General features: G+C 45.9%; 1 protein-coding gene across 12 annotated transcripts in view; it reads left to right on the plus strand.

Annotated features, from left to right (window-relative positions):
- Nucleotides 1-17888, plus strand: part of sema6d (semaphorin 6D) — a 259908-nt gene that overhangs the window by 157168 nt on the left and 84852 nt on the right. For 10 of the 12 annotated variants that reach the window (XM_068018004.1, XM_068018001.1, XM_068018015.1 and 7 more), the window contains one exon: nucleotides 1733-1758. The exons of the other annotated variants lie outside the window; for them this stretch is intronic. In XM_068018004.1, the coding sequence (XP_067874105.1) occupies nucleotides 1733-1758 (26 nt within the window). The remainder of the gene's footprint in view (nucleotides 1-1732; nucleotides 1759-17888) is intronic. 12 annotated transcript variants of the gene reach the window in all.

Consider the following 17888-nt stretch of genomic DNA (forward strand, 5'->3'; position numbering starts at 1 on the left):
GTCGTGAGCCTTTGGAATTCTCTTCCTCAAAAGGCTGTGGAAGCAGAGTCTTTGAATATTTTTAAGGCAGAGGTAGATAGATTCTTGATACGCAAGGGGGTGAAAGGTTATTGGGGGTAGGTGGAAATGTGGAGTAATCAGTTCAGCCATGAACTTATTGAATGGCGGAGCAGGCTCAAGGGGCCGAGTGGCCTACTTCTGCTCCTAATTCGTATGTTCGCATAAAATCCCCCCCACCCTTGTCCCATAAGGCGATATTAAGACAAGTGACCAACAGCTTGGTCAAAGAGGTAGATTTTAAGGAATGCCTTAAAGGAGGATAGCCAGGTGGAAAGATTTAGGTTGGAAATTCCAAAGTTTATAGGCCCTCAGCAGCTAAAGACACAGCTGTCCAGTGGTGGTGCCAAGGAAGTCAGGAAAGCGCCAGGGGCCACTCTGGTCAAAATTGAGTTTGATTTTTATTCCAAGATAACTCATTTTTTCCTTTATACCAAACACCATAAATAATTAAATACATTGGCTGGAATTTTCTCAACTCCCGGGTTGTCCCGCTGCCAGGACCGAAAGCAGATTGCGAGTCCCGTGGATGGGCGGCAGGACCTTAGGCAGCATTTTACCGGCAGCGGCCTCTTAATCAGCCGCTGCCAGGACTGCCATCCAATTGAGAATGGCAGCCTGCCTCCCACAGCTGCTGGCCCAATCAGCGGGTTGGCAGCTTCGGCTGTGCCACCGGGAGGAAGAAGAGGGCGCCTCCATGTTGAGGCTCCCTCGACGTGGCTTGCCCAGCAATTAGAGGACTGAACCCACCAGTGGCAGCGTTGGAGCCATGGGGTAGCCATTGCCGTCAGGAAGGCCCCTCTGTGGACCATGGAGGGGCCCTTAAGGAAGGCCCCACTAGGAATCCACTGGGAGGCCGCCACAGTTTACCTGGCAGTCTCGCCACGTGGCGGGAGCCCATCCCGATGCTGGTAAAATGCTGGCAAAGGCAGGAAGTGGCCTATTAATTGGTTTAATTGGGCACCCGCCTCAGGTCGGCAGGCAGCAGCGCTGCCATTCTCGCCGTTCAGAATATCCGGTGACAACCGGAAGACATCGAGTTCCTCTCCCGACACCTTTCGCCGCCAATTTATGAGGCCTCTTGCATCCCATCCCGTCTTCAGAGGGCTGGTATATTCCATCCCACTGAGTTACAGCTATTTTATGTTCATACAATATATTTTGATGTAGAGTTGACTTAAATATAACCCAGTTTTAATTTAATGGTGTGTATTTTATTGCATTAACACCAAATGTATTTTTGCAGACTACATTAATAAATGTTGAAATTTCCAAATACTAATCAAGCCAGTTGAGCCATAGGATTTGTAAACCATTAGGAATAACAATGAGCCTTACACTGGGAAATCAATGTTAAATTAGCCAATGTGACATCTTTATGCTTTAAAACATTATTCATCTGGTACATCGGTGCTGCTTTGTACAATGAAAGTAAAAGATTGCTTGAAAACAGTACATCCATCTAAAAGCTGTGCTTGAAGTTTGCTTAGTAGGACAAAAAGTAAGCGTTTTGTTTTCACAAGCAGTTAGAAAACATTCAATGCATCATATTTCTGCTCCGATTGCCATGCCTGAATCTACTGTTACAAAGGAGAATTATGTATTGACATTAATCACTTTGAAAGGTGATAGCTGTGTTGGAACACCATTTAACTATATTAATTTCCCCCCCCAGCTTTGAATGTGAGAGCAACATTGAAGGTAAGCATGATTCTTAATAGAAAAATCAATCTACTTTATAAAGTTTGTTACATTCCCAAACAAGGTACCCTCTGAGTTACAATGTCGAGTTCTGCTGTGATACTTAAATGTGTGCTGCCTATATTATTGAGCAATAAATTCCTTAATTTATCAGGGTTTTCCTCAAATGTGCATGCTGACCAGACATTACTCAGTTCTTAAAAGAAACAAAAATTTTGCCATTAGATTTCCAACCTGATTAATGATTTTATTGAACTAAAAGTTTTATTGTCTACGAGGTCAGATCTGGTAACAGTGCGCTTTTCTTTATTGAAGCAGATCACTAGTACATGACTGGCCCTGAAGGCTTTAAATGGTTCCTTTAAAAGTCTATTGAAGAATCTTTTGTTAATTATGTTGTACAGTATGAAAGCACTCCATAGTTTGCAGTACACTGCCATTTTGTGACTATATGGAATTTACTGCTGGGTGTAGTATATTATTAGAAACAATCAATTGTCACGATTGTACAATGTCTAATGTCATACAAACCCACTTGACAACTGAGTGCAATTTGGGGTCAGCGATATTGCACTCACTAATGTACTGGAATGAATGCATTGAAGTCTGGTTCTGAGGTTTGAGGGAACTGGGACAAAAACTACCAAGTTCAACAATGCTCCAACAGTGTTACAGAAATCCAGAAGTGACCAAAAGCACATTATAACCCACAAACCGTTTTTAATTACTTGGTGCCATCACTGCATGTGGCTGCTTTATGACCAGCCTCAGTATTCCATGACTTCTACCATATCTGTGGAAATCACACGAAAAGTAACCTTTAAGCTAAAGAGTAAGTTCTTGCTGAATGTATCTAATCCAAACAGAGTTCGCTTCCACCAAGAGCTACCACTTCACTTGAATTCTCTATTACTTCAGTACAATACATTTCACTGCAACAAGATAACTTAGAGTATTGACAAGACGGCATTTGCAATGCTATGTGTAATTTTTGGTCTCCTTACCTTCAAAAAGATATCAATATGTCAGAAAGGATTAGGAGACGAGTCCACAGTTGATTCTAGCTGTCAGAGCTTGAAGTTCTGAAGAGATAATTGTTTTGAAGCTATTTTAGTTGGAAAAAAATATTGAAGGTGGACACGATCCAGGTCTGTCAAAATCTTGAGATAATGTAGATGCAAGCACGCTATTTAACTTGAGTTATGAGTGCCAGACTCCGAGCATAAGTACAAATTGAAGAAGCCTCAAGCAAGATCAGAGATCTGAAGATATATAAACAGAAAATAAACAGAAATTCGGGCAGCATCTGTGGAGAAAGAGAGTTAATAGTGGTATTTTATGCAGTCCCCCATGGCGGGTTTAGAGGTGGGGAGGGCATTTAAGTGGGTAGGATGGTGGCGGGTGGGGACCCCGGCACCTTCCCGTTTCCACCCCAATTAAGTCTGTGGTGGGAAGGCCCGTGGACAGCCTTCCCACCCCGCTGCCAATTGAGGCCCTTAATGGGCAATTAGTGCCCAATTAAGAGTCTCTTTTCACCGCCGCTGGTATTAACCTAGTGGCGGGTGGGCGGCCCTGTCGCCATGCGGGAGCATAACATGCAAACCCATGGGGGTTGCATGTGGTGTCCCGGGGGAACCCTCATTCAAAGGCACTCAGTGCCTGATCAAGGGACCCAGCATTGGGAAGGGCGTGGGCCCACTGAGAACCACCCCACGCCCTTACTGCCAACCCCCCTGGCCCACGACCCAAAACCCCTCCCACTATCACTTATCTCTGGCTTGGGTTGCTTTGTGATCCTGGGCTTCTGGTTGGTGTCATTCCAGCAGCAGCCACCCCCTCCCCAGTGGCGCTGCTGAGCAAAAGAGCTGCCAGCTTCTGATTGGTCGACAGCTCTCGGTGGACAGGACTTCCCGCTTCCAGGGTCCTGATGCCGGGAAAGGCCCACTGGTGGTCTCTCAAGTGCCTGATAGGCTCATCATTGAGTGGGCTTTCCCCAAAGAAGGCAATGCGGGTCTCTCACCGGCTTTCCAGCCGGGGACCATGACCCCCATCGCCTCCATAAAATTCCCCTTAACATTTCAGGCTGATGACTTTTCATCGGAACTGTTCTAATGAAAGATCATCGACCCAAAATGTTAACTCTGTTTCTCTCTCCACAGATGCTGCCTGACTGCCTCAGTATTTCCAACATTTTCTGTTTATATCTCTTCAAAGTTCCAGCATCTGCAGCATTTTGCCTTTTGTATTAGTGAACAGAAGAATCCCCACAGATTAGCAAATATAAGAAAATAATCCCATCAAAATAGTTAATTGAAGTTAATTCCTTTAAAAGAAAATTATTGGATAAAGAATAACATGTACAGGCAGAGGCACACAAACACTTCTGTGCTGCTAGGATCATAGATGAACCTGAGGAAAGCAACAGGCTGGGCTTGCGTAATAAAGGTTGCAAGATTCAAATACATTACTTTCAGAGTCTGAGAGAAACTTTGCTGAATTTCCTTTAAGGGAACCCTTCACAGAAAAAAAAAGTCGTTCTTCCATTATTTTTTCAAAATTTTAATGGCTGTTATTAAACACAGAGCTTTTGGTTGCTTTTATGCTGAATTGTTTGAGAGATTTTTTTTTATCAGAAGTTCATTGTTAAATTAGCATTTTTATTAATTTCCACAAGTGGCATTTTTGACACATATAACAGTAACTTGCATTTTTACAGAACTCTTTATATAAAGGAAATGTCAGCATTTTAAAGGTGGAAAAGAATGGGCACCATGAGGAAGAAGGTAAAGTTGAACAGATTGATTTTCAGAGGCAGCGAATGTAGTCAGAGAAACAAAGAGTGAGGTTGGGCCATATGGCCAGAGTAGATTATCCAAAATGACATACTACGAGGCAGTCAAGGGAAAACAAGAATACGGTTTCACTGCAAATTTGATGGAATGCAGGGAAGCTCAGAAAACACATGGATGATGAGAATATGGGAATGTTTTTTATTTGTTCTTGGGATGTGGGTGTCAGTTGCAAGGCCAGCATTTATTGCCCATCCCTTATTGCCCTTGAGAAGGTGGTGGTGTTCCTCCGCCTTGAACCACTGTAATCCACGTGGTGTTGGTACACCCACAGTATTGCTGGGGAGGGAGTTCCAGGATTTTAACTCAGCGCCAGTGAAGGAATGGTGATATATTTCCAAGTCAGGATGGTGTATGGCTTGGAGGGAAACTTGCAGGTGGTGATGTTCCCATGCATCTGCTGCTCTTCCTCCAGGTGGTAGAGGTCGCGGGTTTGGAAGGTGTTGTCAAAGGAGGCTTGGCGAGTTGCTACAGTGCGTTTTGTAGATGATATAGACTACTGCCACTGTGCGTCGGTGGTGGAGGGAGTAAATGTTTAAGGTGGTGGATGGGCTGCCAATCAAGCAGGCTGCTTGTCTTGGATGGTGTCGAGCTTCTTGAGTGTTGTTGGAGCTACGCTCAGCAAGGCATGTGAAGAGTATTCCACCACACTCCTGACTTGTGCCTTGTAGATGGTGGACAGGCTTTGGGGAGTCAGGAGGTGAGTTACCGCTGATTTCTCAGCCTTTGACCTGCTCTTGTAGCCTCTTGTGTAGGAGAGGCTTTGGACTATGGAATTCTGAATTAGCTGATTTTTTTTTTTGAAGGATAGAGGTGAGGTAACCAGCAACATTGTAGCTGTCACTGACTACTTTAAATAGATGGGTAAATGAAACATCTATAGCTTGATGGTTTATTTTGCATGCAGGATTTGTACATTTCTGGCCTGTTGATAACATATATGAAGATAAAATATACCATCAGTCGAATATTATTTTCTGTAGTACTGAGACTGCATGACAGCCTAGCCCCTTCCAATTTATCCCCACTTCTTCCAAACTCAAACCCACGGTAAGGTAGTTTCATTGGGTGCCAACCAGCCTCTGGGATTTTGTGTCTCAGGTGAATGACCAAGAGAAGGATGGATCAGCAGAAGCAAAGCTTGAGATTCTGAAATGTCCAGAAAGAGAAAACCAAGTATGTGCCAAACTACAGAAGCTGAAGGAGGGAGGGGAAAAAAGAGAAACAAAGGGAGAAACTGAGATTGTGAAGGACAAATGGGAGAATAGAAAGTAAAATTAACTTGGAAATTCTGCAGCAACAGAAAGATGACCAAATATAAGTAGAGCTATAGAATCTGACGGATCAAGGGAAGGAGGAAAGGGAGAACAAGGTGATAAATTGAAAGCATTTAATAAAGTATATGGGATCCTTGGCTGTATATATAGAGGCATTGAGTACAAAACCTTGGCAATTACGCTAATCCTATATAAACGCGAGTTCGACTCCAGCTGGAGTATTCTGTCCAATTCTGGGCACCAGACTTTACAAAGGAAGTAAAAGAGAGGGAAGGAAAAGATTTACTAGAATATCTCGAGGGATGATGGATTACAATTAGGTGGATAGACTGCAAAAGCTGGGGTTCTACTTAGAGCAGGGAAAGCGAAGAGGAGATTTGATAGAGGTGTTTAAAATCTTGAAGGGGTTAGATAAAGAGAAGCTGATTCAAATGGCTGAAGGGTCAATAACCAAAGGGCACAGGTTTACGGAGATTGGAAAAAGAACCAGACATGACAAAAGATTTTCTTTTTTGCGCAGCAAGTGATTAAGATTTGGAATGCAGTTCCTGGTAGGGTGGTGGATACCAATGCAATGTAGTTTTCAAAAGGGAATTAGATAATACTTGAAGGAGAAAAAAATGCAGGGATATGGGGAAAGAGCAGGGGAGTGGAACTGACTGGATTCCTATTGGAAAGAGCTGGCGTAGACTCGATGAGCCAAATGGTCTGCTTCTGTGCTGTGATATTCTATGATTCTGTAAGAAAGAGAAGGGGAGAATGTGAGAGAAAGAGAGCCAAGTGAAAGTAGAGCTGAAAAATCTGAGGGGGAAAACTAATAAATCACAGAAGGGTTGAAAAACCTGATGCAAAATACAATTGCAATAAAATATAAGAGCAAGGGATGGGTAACATAGATGTTATAATTGCATTTACTAAATGGAAAATTAATTCTAAGCTAATAGAATTTCAATTAATTTATCACAATTAATCTTTGTTCTTGAACAACTGATGTTCTGTACATCGGATATGATTGTTGCAGACTAACTTGTAATTATTCTGATTTTCTGTTAATGGCAATATTTAGTGTGACTTTATTAGTAAAGTCGTTAATTAATTTACTTCCAAAAGAATTTGCATGGAGCAGTGAGTAGGTGAATTTATATTTTATATGGTAATCGTTTCCAATAACAGAAGTGACTCTGATAAATCCACTGTCTGCTTCTGGAAATGAGCAGGGTTTCACACATCTTACACTGTGCTGATATCACCATATAATGCACCACCTTTAGCTATGTGAGGATCTTGTTCTTGACCAGCTCGCTGCCCTCATGCCCCCAGTAACCTCTGCTGTAAAGCCAATAAAGTGATGTTTGCCAATATTGGGCATTTGACTACATTCAAACCCATTATTTTCTGACCCAAATGCAAGGGTGTGCCAAATTGACGCATGGTTTTTCTCTGATCTCAAGTAATTGAGGGAAAGTTCAGATATTAATCGAGCAGGGGAATTTACATTATTGAACTATGAGGTTGTTCTGCAGCAGCCAACATTCCTATAGCTCCAACCATTATGCTCCATACCATATTTGATCACTCGTGTCAATGCTCATTTCTGTAATCATCAATCCTTTACATAGCCACATCCACTCAGTTGCTTTTCAAAGAAATCTATTAAATGCTTACTATTCTACAAGGAATACATTTCATTTATTCCAGTCTGAATTGAGACTTGCCAATTGTGTCTTCTGGGTTTGCAGTCAAAGTTAAATTAGCTACTCCTGTGCCTTTCAGCGTGTCAGACCTGGGTGACGCCCCCCCATTAGTATCATAGAAAGAGCTTCAGCTTATATAGCAATGCCTGAGTGTTGGACTCAACTCGTTTCTTTTTGCTGAATCCTCTCCAGCCATCCTAGCCTGCCAATAGGCCAAACATTGTGTTGCTAATTAGTTGCACAGGGTTAAAACAGTAAGGCAGGAACCAGAATGAGCTGTACATTCCCTGGGGTTGAATTGCTTTCTGGCACTCATTCTGGCTGATACAAAGAAGTGGACACTTGGGCACAGTACCAGAGGGCCTCTGGTGCCCATGGAATATGTACCCCAGCAGAAAGTGAACATTTTCCAGGGAGAAAGTGAACTCGGGGGGACATTGGTGAAAAGGAAGAGGGAAGAAAAGAAATGCCCCCAAAAAAAGATGAAATTCTCATTTGGAATTCTTACACAAAGTTAACTGGTCTTGAACGAAAAGAAGATACATTACATGGAAACACAATATATTGACACGGGAAAGGGACGTTACATGATAGAGAATGAAAGTCTATTAAAAATTCAAGAATCCCAAAAGATTTTCACTTTTGGATTGCACAATTTACCCATATGTGGAGCAAAAGTGGAGAGAACAAGGTCTGAAAGTAAGTAATATATAAGTATATACCTTATTGTATAACAAGGAGTATAATCATGATTGAAGCAACTTGTTCGACAGTGTTAAGTATGTCACAAACACCAAAATATGCTGAATGTTAGTTATTAGCTCAGTTGCTATACACTGAAATCATATTTGATGTTCTGCATTTACTCTCTGGAGCAACACTGCATTACTCAGTTGTTCGCAATCAGAAAGGACTAGACTATGCAGTCAAGTGTGTGCTTTTGCCTGCATTGTAAACTACAAAGCAGATTATCTCATCTATGGTAATTATAGATGTCACCATAAATCTTATTAGTCAGGATAACGAGTCAAGCTTGACAAACCATCTATACTAAAACCAAGCCATAATTCCATGTTCCTCATTCTGGCTTCGTATTTCCTAATAAATACTCCTGCATGGTTGAATTCTAGACTTCACTACACATTTAATTTCTAAAACCAGGTTATTACATCAGAACAGTAATTATTGGCAAAATATCATTTACAGTTGAGAATATACACCAGTTTATATGCATTTCATTTATTGCCCATTTATAGGAGCAAATGTGACACTAATTGCTGCCACTTTGATAATGGCAAATTAGCAGTTTCTGAATTGCCTCCAAACAACAGAAACCCACCTAAAATGATCTCTTCAAGTGTTAACCATGTGCATAGACTTCTCTGCTTCAAGGCTATGCTGACTGATAATTGTGAAACACCAACGTTTATCATGCATGCACTTCTAATCAGTGTACAGTCATGTCTTAATAGAGGTTTGCAAAAGCCTAAGTTGCAGTTCATGGTTTTCACTCTGATTTAGTTTCATTTGCCATCCCAGTCCGTAAGATCGAGGATATTAAGCACAGATTAAAATAAAATCTTTGTTTTGAACAGTCACAGCCAATGTTCCCTCTAATTTCTGTTTGCTGTACGCGGCTGGCTTGGTGCACAGCGCGATCCCTTTAAGACTGGAGTGCAGCTGGCCATACACGCATCCCAGAGAGAATGTTGTGGGCTGAATTTAGTGGAGCCGGCAGGGGTCCTGACGACAGGCAAAAAGGCAAGGGGAATCCTGCCTCAGCCCTTCAGCGCCCCCTCAGCACAATCTAACGCGCTCAGGCATTTAACTGCCCAGTGCCATGGTTCCTGTCCCTTTAAGGATGGGGATCCTGCATCCCAGATGTGCTGGCTTTTCAGAGGGCTGGCAGCTCAGTAGCGTCGGCAGTGCCAGCGAGAGCAGCGGCCACTGCCAGTACTACACCAGGCCTGGGAACAGGCCCACCTCTGGAGCCCCGAACCCCAGGTAAGTGGGGTGCCGTCACCAGGGATAATCCGGCAAGCCCTGGCAAGGAGGGTGAGGGTGGTCTTTGAGGGGGGGGGGTGAGTGGAGGGGCAGCCTTTGCCGCTGGGGTCCCTCCATGGGCCACAAATTTCCCACAGAAGGAGCCCCCACCCTCAATCCGCAGGGAGGTCACCTTGTTTTACTGGGCGACCTCCCCACCTGGCGGAGGCATCCCCCCCCCCCCCATCTCCACCACTGGTTTAATTCCAGCTTCGGCAGGAAGAGGTCCTTAAGTGGCTAGTGATTGGCCAGTTAAGGGCCTCAGTTGGCCTCTGGTTGGAAAAGCCGTCTTCGGTCTTTCCCGCCCCTGTCATAATTTCAGTGCAACAGGAAGGCGACGGGCGCTCCGTTCCCTGCCTTCCGTCATGATTCTATGGGCCACCCACCTCCCAGCCTGTCTCCCAGGGGTCCCGTTAAATTCCACCCTGCTTGTGCGCAGCACCTTTCCGTTTGCTGCGTGGCCGTGCAGCAGCCCAGCTTGGAGGGAAGACTGATCACAGCTAATTAAGACAGTTAAATGTCTCGTTACAAATGTGAGGTAATGCTTTTTGGAAGGTCTAATGCAGGTGGGAAGTATACAGTAAATGGCAGAACCCTTAGGAGTATTGACAGGCAGAGAGATCTGGGCGTTACGGTCCAGATGTCACTGAAGGTGGCAACGCAGGTGGATAAGGTAGTCAAGAAGGCATACGGCATGCTTGCCTTCATTCGTCGGGCATAGAGTATAAAAATTGGCAAGTCATGCTGCAGCTGTACGGAACATTAGTTAGGCCACACTTAGAATATTGCGTGCAATTCTGGTCGCCACACTACCAGAAGGACGTGGAGGCTTTGGAGAGGGTACAGAAGAGGTTTACCAGGATGTTGCCTGGTCTGGAGGGCATTAGCTATGAGGAGAGGTTGGAAAAACCCGGACTGTTTTCACTGGAACGACGGAGGTGGAGGGGGCGACATGATAGAGGTTTACAAAGTTATGAGCGGCATGGACAGAGTGGATAGTCAGAAGCTTTTTCCCAGGGTGGAAGAGTCAGTTACTCGGGGACATAGGTTCAAGGTGCGAGGGGCAAAGTTTAGAGGGGATGTGCGAGGCAAGTTCTTTACACAGAGGGTGGTGAGTGCCTGGAACTTGCTGCTGGGGGAGGTGGTGGAAGCAGGTACGATAGCGATGTTTAAGAGGCATCTTGACAAATACATGAATAGGATGGGAATAGAGGGATATGGGCCCTGGAAGTGCAGAAGGTGTTAGTTTAGGCAGGCATCAAGATCGGCGCAGGCTTGGAGGGCCGAATGGCCTGTTCCTGTGCTGTACTGTTCTTTGTTCTTTGTTACAAGGTAGTTTCATTTCAGCATAGCCACAACTGCAATTTTGCAAGTCCGATAAATAATCATGAAGTTCAACATGTCTAGTACCTCTTCGGGAATTTTGGATGATTGCATCTTCAAATGCAGCATGAATTCGCCTTTGATAGCTATCCTTTCTGGGCAGCCTATGGAGAGCTATTACAATTGGGGCCATTTGAGTTCCATTTCCTCACTATCCCTAGTGGGAATGGATAATTGATGAGGCAAGACACTAAGTTGTAAGATCAACATTTGCAACATTGAGCCACACTTAGAGAGCACAGGTCAGAGAAGGGCAGGGTCCTGTGAGTCAATCTGGGAAACACGAGGCTTACACTCAAAATTATAAAATGTTCCAATATTGCTGTAAAATATGCTGTGATGCTGTTCTAGTAATTACTCTTCCATCTCAAAAATTAGGGTGCTCAGCTGGAAATTAATTTTGGTCTTCAAGTAAATTATTTTGTATTCCAAGCAAAAAAAAAACCTGCAAATAAAATGGTGAAAATCGCAGGCTGAATTTTCCAGGCCCTTCAGGGACGGGCTTGAAGGCGGGAGGGGCAGAATATTGGGACGGAAGCCCAACGTCTTCATGTTGTGACTGGATATTGTGAATGGCGACCAGCATGGCTGGAGGACATCGTGCCTGAACATGGCAGGAAGGTAATTAAGGAAACTAATTAGCCAATTGACAACAATTTTATGGGGGTTTATGGATTTTCCGAAGGGTGCAGAGGAACCAACGGGGCTTCAGAGTGTTGACCAGTATAAGGAGGTGCCAAGCAATTGGGAACTCAGTGCTGGCTTCGTCCGGCAGCCATTGTGAGAGCCAGCACCATGTTGTGGGGGGAGGAAGGGTGGGAACAGGGCAGGCACTGGCAGTCGGAGGCAGGAGTGGAGGGAATAGGTGCGAGCACTGCAGGGACATACCACCAGGGTCCCATCTGGGCACTGGCACTTGTGCTCAATACATGGGGTGGGGTTGTGGTGTAGGTGGAGAGGTGGTCGGTCGGTTGGATAAGATGCCCTGGGAATAGAGAGATCCCCCCCTTGCCATAGGCCTCATTCTTTGGCACGTCGAGTGAGGAGGAGGAGCAGAGAGGGAGGGAGATGCAGCCACAGGCAGCAGGAGAGCAGCATTCTCAGGGCCAACAGGAGGGTTTCCCTTGGGGTGAGAACGCAGGAGAAGAGGGCAGAGGGGTGCGCAGAAGAGGGTACCCTCCAGAGAGAGTGTACTGTCAGAGGCTCAGCTACCTGAAAATGTCCGAGAGGCAGTGTCACCGAAAATTGCACCTCTTGGGGGAAGCCATCGCTGATCTGTGTGCCATACTGGAGGACGAGCTGAGTCCCATGGGAGGTGGTCACCCAATGCCAGTGGCGCTGAACTTCTATGCCTCTGGACCTTTCCAGGGATCCACCGGAGATATCCCACTCTGTGGCTTATTGCTGCATCGAGGTGGTGACCGATGCCCTGTTCAAAAGGTCCAGCGATTATGAGTGTTTTTGCACAGATCTGGACAGTGAAGCTGAGAGAACCATCGGGTTTGCAGCCATCGCTGAACTTCGCCAGGTGCAGGGTAAAGGCCTGCTCAAGTCAGGAAAAAAAACCCCAACCGAAAAAAAAAAAAAGCCTGACCCGGCCCGAGTCCCTCCATTTTTTCCTGAGCCCGACCCGACCCGACCCGACTTGACCACCGGAATGTTCGCTTTACCTACCTTCCAATTCCGAATCTGCCGGAAGCTGCAGCATGAGCACGATGACGTCATAGAGACGCTCACTCGCTCACTGCGCAGACTCAGAGTTTCACTCTTTGATGTCCTGGACTCCCAGCTCAGGTAGGCTTTTCAACTATTGACACTTACTAAACTCAACTTCCCAGCACCTCAAAATGTAATACTGTGTGTCCGACCCAGAGCCGGCCCGATCCGACCTGAGCCTGAAAGCTGGACCTGGAAGAGCAACGTGACCTGATCCGAACCCGACACATGATGTCGAGCCCCATCGGGTTCGGGTCGGGTAGCAGGGTACGATCGACTGCACGCATGTGGCGATTAAGGCTCCCACCGACCAGCCAGTGGCCTTCATCAACAGGAAGGGTTTCCATTCCATCATGTCCATCTGGTCTCTGAAGACCACAGACGGATCCTTCAGGTGTGTACACAGTTCCTGGGATGCAGTCACGACGCATACAGCTCCAGTATTTGCCACCTTGCCGATGACTGCAGATGCACATCGTCAGCCTGGGGCTCAGCATCACATTGGCCTCTGACAGTCTGTCCGAATGTCAGCGACCTCAGTTGTCAAAGCCTCCGTAGCTGCTCAGGCGCGTCTATTGCGGTGCTTGCCAGGCTGTGACCCTGAATCTATGTGGGAATGGACACCCATTGACATGAATGTATTTGCGCTGGTGGATGGTGCAGGGGAATGATGTGACGGAGCGCCCTCTGAGGTCCCCTCCTCCTCCTCAGAGGTGATCGGCTGTCCCCCGGTCACGGCAGAGCTCTGTTCTTCTGCCTGACCTGCATGAGAGAAAAGATAGATTAAAGGGCTATGTGCTTCCCATTACAACCCAACGACTCCGAGTTTGGAGTTACATGTGTCCAGTGGCTGCACTCCTGTCTCACCATCTGCCATAGAGCAGCTGCTCTGCCAATTCCAACAACACCTCCTCCAGGCGGGTTAGGATGGCCAGGTATGGAACCCCTCCACCAGTCTTGGCCCGTTTCTTGACGTTATGGGCTGTCTTCTCATGCAAGCACAAAGATGAACACTGTTACTCGCCCACAAAGACGAGCACAACACCTGTGCAGGTAGCAGCCCAGCTGTCCATGATGGAGGCAGAGGAATGTCTTCTGCATGTGGCCACTCTCAAGGGATCTTGTTGGGGTCAGCAATCACAGACGGGCACCTCTCACCTCTGACAGGATATGATGCTATTGACCCCATTGCTGCTGACTGGGTGGTCACTCCCTCTCCACCAAACTCAGCCTCTCATATTGCCACATGCAAGCCCCAAAGAAAATGAGATGTGGAGTATTCATCTTGGCAACACGATTAAGGTCATTGACACGCTTGAGGCACTGGAGCCCCCAGGGGTGATCCACGGCTGCTGACCTCTTCTGCAATCTCCATTCAGTCAGGCTGGTCTCCTCCTCCCATTCCTGCCTTGCCCCTGCAGCCTGGAGGGAGGCATTGCTGAACCGTGGGGCCACCCGGGGTCTTTCTTCCACCGCAATCTCTGCTGATTTCCATTCCTTCTGCAGATGCCCTGGCAGTCTCTGTGATCTTGAGTGCTGTCAGCCCTTTAAATATGGCGGCAGCAACTGCCACGACATGACTTCACACCGGCTCCGCCAAAAAATCATCTGCAGCTGGTCAATCCCAATCCAAGCGGTAGCGGCTCCCTCGTCTGGTCCTGACAAGGGACCTGGCGCCCAGCCGCAAAATTCAGCCCAGTGTTTTTTCCTATTGTGTGAAGAAAGTCACATGACATTGTTAAACGTGTCGTATTTATGTAAGGGAGTGCATGCTGACTTACACATTCCAATTAGGACACCTTAGGGTGGAAATTCCCATTGGCAGGAACTGGTTAAGTAGGAACTGGAATATGGATTATTTGTGAGGCTGCTGGGTGTCCGTATACTGGGTCATGAAGTAGCCCCGCAACTGCCTCTACTACAGTTGCTGCTCCATTAGAAAGCAGGCAACGCCAGCTGGCCAACATATCCACTATCATATGCATGGTTAAACACACGAATTCGGAGCAGGAATAGGCCACTCGGCCCCTCAAGTCTGCTCCGTCATTCAATAAGATCATGGCTGATCTGATTGCTAACCTCAACTCCACATTCCCGCCCACCCCCAATAACCTTTCACCCCCTTGCTTATCAAGAATCTATCTACCGCTGCGTTAAAAATGTTCAAAGACTCTGCTTCCACTGCCTTTAGAGGAAGAGAGTGCCAAAGACTTGAAGGGTGAAGGGTGGGCTGAAGGTGGCATCCCCTTCAGACACAGTTGCCTCACCCATGCCCCTGCTGCTTGGCACTCTCTCAACATGTTCTCGGATCTGTGTAGGATGTCAGACAGCTGGGCAGCTCTGAGGGCAGTGAAGTCCTATGCAATGCCTATCGCAGTCTAAGGGAAGAGAACTTCTCGTAAGTGGGAGTCCAAGGGCTCTATAGAAGCATTCAAGAGAGATGCTCTGACTGGGCTTGGGAATCTCTGCCACCGCAGTTGTCACCCCTCCAAGCTGGAGTGCGATGTTGAGAAGCCTTCCTGCACTACAACAAATGCTGCACACTTCTAATCAGAAATAAAAGGGTGTTTTGGACGGTTGAGTTGAGTAGACAGTCCTGCCAAGAAAACAATCTTCTTTTATAAATTGCCTGTGTGAGATACAAATCCCTAAGTTCTGCAGCTGAGAGAAGCCAGATGGTTCCTGTTCACTCATGCTCAGCACTTCACCCAGTGCACCTTCCTCAAACTCACTATCTAAGTTCCCTAGGGTGGATGTATTTGTGCTGATGCTTCCAGCAGTTGGATTGACTGATGCAGGGTGTTGGGTCGGTGCCGAATTCTTGTGGACAATTCTTGAGGGCTGCTTAAAGAAACAAGAGAAAAAGAAATGTTGGTCTGTTGCTAATTAGACACCTCCCTTAAACAGTGCTTGCAAGACATGCTATTGCATATGATGATTTAAGCTCAAGTGTGAGGAAGTAAAGGATGATACTAAGCCTTCAGTTTGAGCGCATTCTCTGGCTTTACCTTCATCACTCCCCTCTCAGTGCACTGAGGCAATGATTTCCAATGTGGCCTCCATGAAAGCTGTCACTGGTCTTTCATTGCAAAAGCCTTTGAAATCAGTGTGGCAACAGTGACCGAGATAAATTGAAATTTGAATGAGTGTCTCTGACATGTTGCAACTTGAACAAATGCCCTCTTGTTGTACGGCCATACATTTGAAGAACTCTAAGGTTGTCTGAGTGCTTTGCATGAGGCAGCAGTACAAGGGGAACAGATTGAGAGCACAGTTTGACATCCATAGTGTCATAGAGTCCTGTCTCATCTATTTAGCAAAGAGTACTGATGGGTGCCCTATCTTTGTAGCTCTGTTCAGGTTTGCCATCTTTTCCCTCATTTGGATCTGCATCCTGAAAGGTATAAAGACTTCATTTACCTTTAACTGGTTTCTTCCATATCCACAACTATCCCCTGAGGAAGGCGCTGTGGAGTCCCAGATAGTGAGAGCCTACCTTGCAGCAAAGCCTCCACTGCAGCATCACAGGCAGAGATCCCTACTGCTCAAAATACATAAACCCTATCACTGGGGCAGGTAAGGTGTATAGTTTGGGCACAGACCAAGTCCAGATTTGACAAGCTTGGCACAGCACAATGGTGGCAAAGTCCTCCCATGTTGTGTTGCCATTCACATCAGACTCAAAACCATAACCTGACCACGATCGGGAATTTAAAAGTGCAGTGGTTAAATTATTTGCAGCCAGTTTTGGCTGAGTCAACCTTAGTGATTGGGAGGAGGTGGGGGGGAGGGTTGACCACCCCCCCCCCCACCAAACCTCCACTCTTCACTGGCTCCACAAGCGCCTATCATTATTAAGCTGAGGATAGTTAATGTGTTTTGCAAATTACTAAATTCATCTAATCTACATATGCAAATTGATCTGAAAATTGCATTTCCTCCAAAAAGTAAAACTTGCAGTTATTGGAGCTCAGATGGTATAGGCAGGTCATCACTGATCTAATGTCATTCATCGGGATGCAGATAACAATGCTTTGAGTAAGGGATTTACAAGCCTTCGAGATCTCTGCACTCTTCCAATTCTGACCTCTTGTGTATCCCCGATTTTAATCACTGTACCATTGGCGGCTGTCCCTTCAGCTGTCTGGGCCCTTAGCTCTGGAATTCCCTCCTAAAACCTCTCCACCTCTTTTTCTTCCTTTTAGACACTCCTTAATCCTAGCTCTTATTCCAGGCTTTTGTTTCATCTGCCCTATCATCTCCTTATGTGACTCGGTGTCGAATTTTGTTTGAAAATGCTCCTTTGAGACATGTTAATATGTTAAAGGTGCCAAATAAATGCAAGTTGTCTTTTCTGAGCTGTCCCAACCAAACATGACACAAGCACTGAAGCTCACAGTATGTCATGAAATAAGTCTTCTCACTGGAAAATAGCATACCCAGTGGAGCCCTGATGTGTTATACATTGTTCAAATATATTTTTAAAAACTTTTTAAATAATTATAATTGTTTGAACTGATTTATTTTTATTGAGGATTTAGTCTCTCAAGTGCACTGAAATGTTAATATCCCAATGACATGACTGTGTGTTACTGTGCCTGCGTGTGTAGGAGTACCATTGTTACAGTGCTGCTGGGCTGGATTTAAAAGAGCTGTCACATCAAAGACGTAGCTAAAGATATGCAGTGCGCACAGTCACACACATCTCTTCATCACTTCGGGTGGCAGAAATGAGTGTCACTCTCCACTTCGGTTTGTTGCTTGCAAAAAAACTGGTGGGAATTCCCTCCTCACGTCTGCATCCCATTGGTTCCAACAGCAGCAGGTAGGGGCCAGGTTTCGAACTGAACAGGTAGTGGAGAATGCCGGAAGGAAGAAAATGAAACATGCCAAGGTGAAGGGCAGGTAGAAAATGGCCAAGCGAATTGGAGCATGATGGAAAGTGACAGCATGATCTGAGGGGGAAGGGGCTGAAAGGTGCCAGCATAAACCAAGAAAGGGAGAGAGGTGTGCCATCTTGCACTGAAAGGCAAGAAGAAACATTGCCAACATACATTAAGAGTTGGGGAGAAAGAGGAGCATGGCGGGGAAGGAGAATTCCAGTATGAATGGCAAGTCGAAGATTGTCCACATGAACAGTTCTGAGGCAGCATCGTCATTTTGTGGTT

The sequence above is a fragment of the Heterodontus francisci genome, chromosome 38 (assembly GCF_036365525.1).
Source record: "Heterodontus francisci isolate sHetFra1 chromosome 38, sHetFra1.hap1, whole genome shotgun sequence".
Classification (NCBI taxonomy): domain Eukaryota; kingdom Metazoa; phylum Chordata; class Chondrichthyes; order Heterodontiformes; family Heterodontidae; genus Heterodontus; species Heterodontus francisci.